At 37.2% G+C, this 6,421-nt stretch overlaps 1 protein-coding gene across 2 annotated transcripts in view; it reads right to left on the reverse strand.

Moving 5' to 3' along the window:
- The window catches only part of LOC106876142 (cytochrome b-245 chaperone 1), a 14,230-nt gene that overhangs the window by 6,483 nt on the left and 1,326 nt on the right, over positions 1 to 6,421 (reverse strand). For both annotated transcript variants that reach the window (XM_014924564.2, XM_052967870.1), the window contains exons 2-4: positions 4,109 to 4,228; positions 2,728 to 2,769; positions 1,132 to 1,205 (exon numbers count right to left, since the gene is read on the reverse strand). In XM_014924564.2, coding sequence (XP_014780050.1) covers positions 1,132 to 1,205; positions 2,728 to 2,769; positions 4,109 to 4,196 — 204 coding nt within the window. In that variant the 5' untranslated portion in view covers positions 4,197 to 4,228. The remainder of the gene's footprint in view (positions 1 to 1,131; positions 1,206 to 2,727; positions 2,770 to 4,108; positions 4,229 to 6,421) is intronic.

The raw sequence follows: 6,421 nt of genomic DNA on the forward strand, positions 1-6,421 counted from the left end.
TGGTTTGTGTTTGCCACCTTGGAATCCTCTGTGTAGTGGGTTGATCCACTACTCAGGAAGAGACTATTCTAGAGTACGTTCTGTCTTATCTTCGAAACGTCTAGATAGAATAGAGACAGCTGATGAAGGGATATTCCAAGTGGCTTTCCGTTTTCCTATATGTTCGTTCCGTTGTCTGTAGTTTATTGTTCTAACGTCCTGTACCCTGATATGCATGTATATACACATGTAGATGTAAGTATGTACATATATGTGTGTATACATGTATATATATTCTTTGTATTATTATATATATATATAGATATATATAGCTGAAATTTATAGAAAAACAAAAGACAAAGACAGGTGTATTTGTTTGATGTTTGGGAAAATGAAAAAGTCTTTTATGTTTCAAGCCTACACTTTTTAAGAGAAAGGAATAAGAGAAAATAAACAGAGGAAGAATGAAAAAAACCCTGCAGATTTAGTGGTTAAGCATGGCAAATGATTAGAAAATAAGTTCGAAAGAAGAGGTTGGAAGGAAAGGAGATAATAAAGTGATGGTGATCCCACATGAAGGTGCATGTGTGTGAATGTGAGAATAGTGTGTGTGTGTGTGTGTGTGAATAGGGGCTAGTGATATACACATACACATATATATATATATATCATCATCAATATATATATATATATATATATATATATATATATATATATATATACATATCAACTAATATACCTCGTCTCTGTCTTTTGTTTTTTGTACATTTGAACAAAATATTCTACTTGTTTTATGTTCAAACCAGCCAGATCCAGCCTCTCACACCTACCCTACAGTGTAATTTCCAAAAATAAGAAATCACATTATGAAAACCTTGAGGCTACAAGATATTACATGACTAACTTAAAACAATGTGAATAAATAAGCATTACATTTGACAGAGCAATCTGAATGTTTTAGGGTTAAATAGCTAGAAAGACTCTACTGCAGGGTAACTGTTTCAGTTCCAACACAAGGTTCCTGACCAAATTACTTACCAAGCGATGAGAACGCAGAAGTCTTGTGCAAATAAGTTTACGACAGAAAATGAAAATTATGAAAAGCAAAGAGAAAGAGGTATGATAAAAATAAGAGAGTTAATGTCAACTAACCTCCCAATCTTCCATTGCAGTGAGACCGAGCAGGAGAGCTCCCAATAACCAAAAGATCTTCCATAAAAAATGATCTGAGGAAATAAAAATTCTACAGATTTATCGAAATACAACAGGGGCACGTCTATGTATCAAAGTATGTGTTATAGAGACGTAGGTTCTACAGTACAGTAAGTGCTTACTTGTAAATGAGTCTGGCTTGGTAACATGTCCCATCATCATCATCATCGTGTAATGTCCGCTTTCCATGCTAGCATGGGTTGGACGATTTGACTGAGGACTGGCAAGCCAGAAGGCTGCGCCAGGCTCCAATCTGATCTGGCAGAGTTTCTACAGCTGGATGCCCTTCCTAACGCCAACCACTCCGAGAGTGTGGTGGGTGCTTTTACGTGCTACCGGCACGAGGGCCAGTCACATGGTACTGGCAACGGCCATGCTCAAAAAGGGGTTTTTTATGTGCCACCTGCACGGGAACCAGTCCAGCGGCACTGGCAACGACCTCATTCAAATGATTTTCTAATGTGTCACCAGCACAAGTGCTAGAAGGCGACGCTGGTAACGATTACACTCTAATGGTGCTATTTACGGGCCACTAGCACGGAAGCCAGACAGCTGCTCTGGCAATGAACATGCTCAGACAGTGCTATTAGTGGTCCACTGGCGCGGTGATGCTTTTGCTAATTGTTTTAAGTGCCTGTGAAATCACGAGCAGACACAGACACCTTTGTTGGCTCCTTGGCCATTAATCCAGCAGAATATAAAAGATGTTACAACTGAAGCGAGGTTGGGCTTCACCAGCATACAGCTGGTACTCAGCACAACTAAGTTAACTGGAGCAATGTGGAATGAAGTACCTTGCTAAAGGACACAATGTGCTGCCTGGTCTAGGAATTGAAATGAAGACCTTATCATCATGAACTAAAAGAGAACTTAACTCCAAGACCATCCACTTCACCACATATTGTAGAACATTCTATAGATATGGCAGAGTCAAGAGAGGAAGTGGATACTGATGGGTGAATACTGGGATAATAATTCGTAGAATGGTGCTATAGAACAGTGATATTATCTGGGAGAGGGGTCTATGAAAGAGAAATGTAGGTTGTGGAACATTCTATAGATGTTGTTTTTTAGCCATAGGTCGCCACTGATCCAGTAGACTTATGGTCAGAGGTTTTCTAATCTTGACTGTCCAAGCATTTTATCTGGCATTGTACACCACAGACTACATTATCCAATGTGTCCTTTTTCTAAAAAAGTAGGATAAGATTTAGTTACTGCCTCTGGTTGGTTGCATGACAACTTCAAGGTACCCTTGTAGTAGTGGTAGTAGTAGCAGCAGCAGTAGTGGTGGTGGTAGTAGTAGTAGTAGTAGAGGTTGGTCATCATCAATATTATTATCAATGAAACTATATCAAATGAATTGTTTAAAAATATTAATCTGGAACAAAATATCTAACTGGCTTAATTAAAAAGTTTGGGCCTTGACCAGTTAATTAGTCTTGCTAATTATCACTTTAATTATATTTACTAAAGAACAATGGAAAGTTTCAAAGATATTAAATTTATAGTTTGAAGGTCGAAAATATGACATACCTGAACCATAGTAAATTGCTCCAATACCACCAGTAATCACACCTGCAAATGACAGTAACATAAGTTAGATTTCCATGGCAAACTGAATGGGCTGTTTGTATTAACAAAACAGCAATGTGACATGAAAAAAATGATTTCGTTCTGTTGACTGCATACATAATTGTTTATAACAAAAAAAAAAAAAGGATAAAAAGGGAAGCTGCACGAAAAAAAAAAACGACTTAGAAGTAGCGCTACAGATGTACCAACACACACGAGATTGAGACATAGCCGACCTCACACACTTCTCATGAGGAATTCCGAAAGGAGCTTCGTGAGACCACTGCTGAGATGTTTCCGAAAAAAGAAAAGCCATTGGAAAACTGATTATAGAAGCGACTCCATCTAAGAAGATCTGAAGAAGGAATTGTATTCCGAAATATCATTGGACAAATTACAACAGGTATATAGTCCATTTATTTTTGTGTTATAGTGCATTGTTGTACCATTCAACACTTTTTATTCTTTACAAACAATACACAATGCTTCAAGCGAACTACAATACTCTCCTATAATTGTAACATTTTCTCATATAAGAAATATTTAGAAAGAAATCCATCCATCCATCATCTCTATCTGCTATTCTTGGGATGGTTGTGGAGGTAGAGTCCTCAGGCACCTCCTCCATAAGGTTCAATCAGAAGCAACATTCATTACAATTACCTGCTGGATTCCCAAATGTGACCAACTCAAACTATGGAAATTATCAAACCTTCATACCATAGGTCTTCTGCTGCTTGGAGAGGCTTGGCTTGGCTAGAACCAAGCATCTTGTGGTTCTTTCCAGCAATATTCTAATCACATAACCACAGACTGAAGCTGAAGCAGCTGAACCTAGATTCTGTTTTAGGTGATGCAGTTACTGGAGGTTAACACAAAGTTAGTCAAAGCATTTCGGTAGTGGCCTTCTTGTATTTTCGCATGGTCAACACTAAATGATCCACTGATAATTTAGTTGCTGTTTCAAGCCTGTTAAGAGACTGCACTGATGTTCATTGTGAAGTTAGGCCTGATTGAGTAGACACCATTCTGTCTTTTTAGTTTAGGAGACAACGTGTATTTTGGACTACATCATCCAATGTACCCTTCCATGTTTTTTAGAAAGTAATGTATATCATCATCATCATCATCATCGTCTACTCTCTGCCCATGATATTTCAATTTCTCAACTTCAAGAACTTTATTCAAACCTTTTCTAAGAACAGTATATCTCCAAAGAACAGAAACAGGGAATCAAAGTTAGGAGAATAAGATAAAAAGGGATCAGAAAATAAAGGAATTATAATGAGTTAATTGCATTAATTTTTAAGTACAAAGATCATAAATAATAAGTTTAATTTACCAAAAAGCAAACACCAAGACCAGGAATTTGGTTCTCGACACAAGTGTAGCTTATCAGCTGTTTGTTCTTTGATCTGCATATACACCATTGTTAAATTAATCCAGAAAAGTTCTATGGCTACTGTAAAAAAAAAAAAAAAAAGAAATAGATGATAATATAAAAAATAATTTTCAAGATATATATATATAATTTTCAGAACATATAAGTGGACAGTTTCCCTTGCAGGAAACTGTTCAACATAGGTGCAGGAGTGGCTGTGTGGTAAGTAGCTTGCTTACCAACCACATGGTTTTGGGTTCAGTCCCACTGCGTGGCATCTTGGGCAAATGTCTTCTACTATAGCCTCGGGCTGACTAAAGCCTTGTGAGTGGATTTGGTAGATGGAAACTGAAAAGAAGCCCGTCGTATATATGTATATATATATATATATATATATATATATATATATATATATATATATATATGTATGTTTGTGTGTCTGTGTTTGTTCCTCCAACATCGCTTGACAACCGATGCTGGTGTGTTTACATCCCCATAACTTAGCAGTTCGGCAAAAGAGACCGATAGAATAAGTACTAGGCTTACAAAGAATAAATCCTGGAGTCGATTTGCTCGACTAAAGGCGGTGCTCCAGCATGGCCACAGTCAAAGGACTGAAACAAGTAAAAGAGTATCTCTGCTATGGTTGTTTAGTGGGACAAAAAGCAAAAGCTGAAAATCTAAACAATTCATCAAGCAGACTTCCATATAAAAAGCAAACCAAGAGAGACCACTCCACTTTTTTTTCCAGACACAATGAACCAACAATACATTATCTAATGGGTCTTTCCATTTTTAAGATGATGGGGGCATGAAATGATGATGATGTACAATGAATGTCTTTCACAATTGTAGTGTGATTTGAAACTTCCCCACTGAAATATTGTCTTACCAATGCTGCCAGATCTTAAACTGACTGAAACACATAGTTTTCAGAGAATTAAAAAGGAATTTAGAAATCTAAGCGGTTTCCTCAGTCAGCACTCCTGAAAATACAGGCTAACAGAACATATAAGTGGACAGTTTCCCTTGCAGGAAACTGTTCAACACAAACTGAAATTCCAGGGATAATTTACCAGTTGCAGAGTATAAAATAGACTAAGTCCAAGGATGAAGAGGATGAAATGACCTCTTCAGGGAGAGAGAGAGGGAGATTGCATGCATACACCAAGTACCCTGAGTAAGTACACAGAAGGCGGAGAGCTGGCAGAAACGTTAGCACATCGGGTGAAATGTTTAGCGGTATTTCGTCTGCTGTTACGTTCTGAGTTCAAATTCCACCGAGGTTGACTTTGCCTTTCATCCTTTTGGGGTCGATAAATTAAGTACCAGTTACGCACTGGGGTCGATCTACTCGACTTAACCCCTTTGTCTGTCCCCTCTATGTTTAGCCCCTTGTGGGCAATAAAGAAATAAGAAGGATGTAACAAATGTATACTTTAATGATGGTAAGGTGTGATGTGAGGGACATATTGTTATTTTTAGATAATGATTATCTCCGGTGGTTTCATAAAAGCAAGCTGTATAAAACATCTATTGTAATATGCACAATACTGCATAACATAACTGTGAAACGAGGAAATAGCTATCAACCTAGAATGAGGGAAGAGGCTGTTGTCCCTTCAAACTAAGTCATTTTTAATATCTGTTCAAAAAAGTGTTTTTTATAGTCCTCCGATTGCAGTTTAAGGAAGTTCCGAAAAGAATTACTAAATCTCATTAAATGATATGTGGCCGTTGAAGCAACAGTGAGTTTCTAAGTTTATGTGGTTGAAATGCTAGCATAATTGACGGATTAAGCGAGCGTTATTGATTACATATCGGTTGTCTTTGGGCATTAAAAATGTAACAGTTTATATAGAATAAAAAAAGAAAAAAAGTGCACCTACATCGTTCAAGGTGCACTGTTGTTGCTACATTATTGATCTTAAAACACTTTAGGATAATATATATATATATCCTTGCTCTATCACAACTACCTCTAGGTTATTAACGATAATCTACATGACTCTATTATATTATACATCTCTCTATTATATCATAATCACCACTATTCATAATTCCCTTTTCATATCTAACATCTCCTTTACTCTTTACTCTTTTACTTGTCTCAGTCATTTGACTGCGGCCATGCTGGAGCACCGCCTTTAAACGAGCAAATCGACCCCAGGACTTATTCTTTGTAAGCCTAGTACTTATTCTATCAGTCTCTTTTGCTGAACCGCGAAGTTACAGGGACGTAAACACACTACCATTGGTTGTCAAGCGATGGTT

The sequence above is a fragment of the Octopus bimaculoides genome, chromosome 5 (assembly GCF_001194135.2).
Source record: "Octopus bimaculoides isolate UCB-OBI-ISO-001 chromosome 5, ASM119413v2, whole genome shotgun sequence".
In the NCBI taxonomy this organism is placed as follows: domain Eukaryota; kingdom Metazoa; phylum Mollusca; class Cephalopoda; order Octopoda; family Octopodidae; genus Octopus; species Octopus bimaculoides.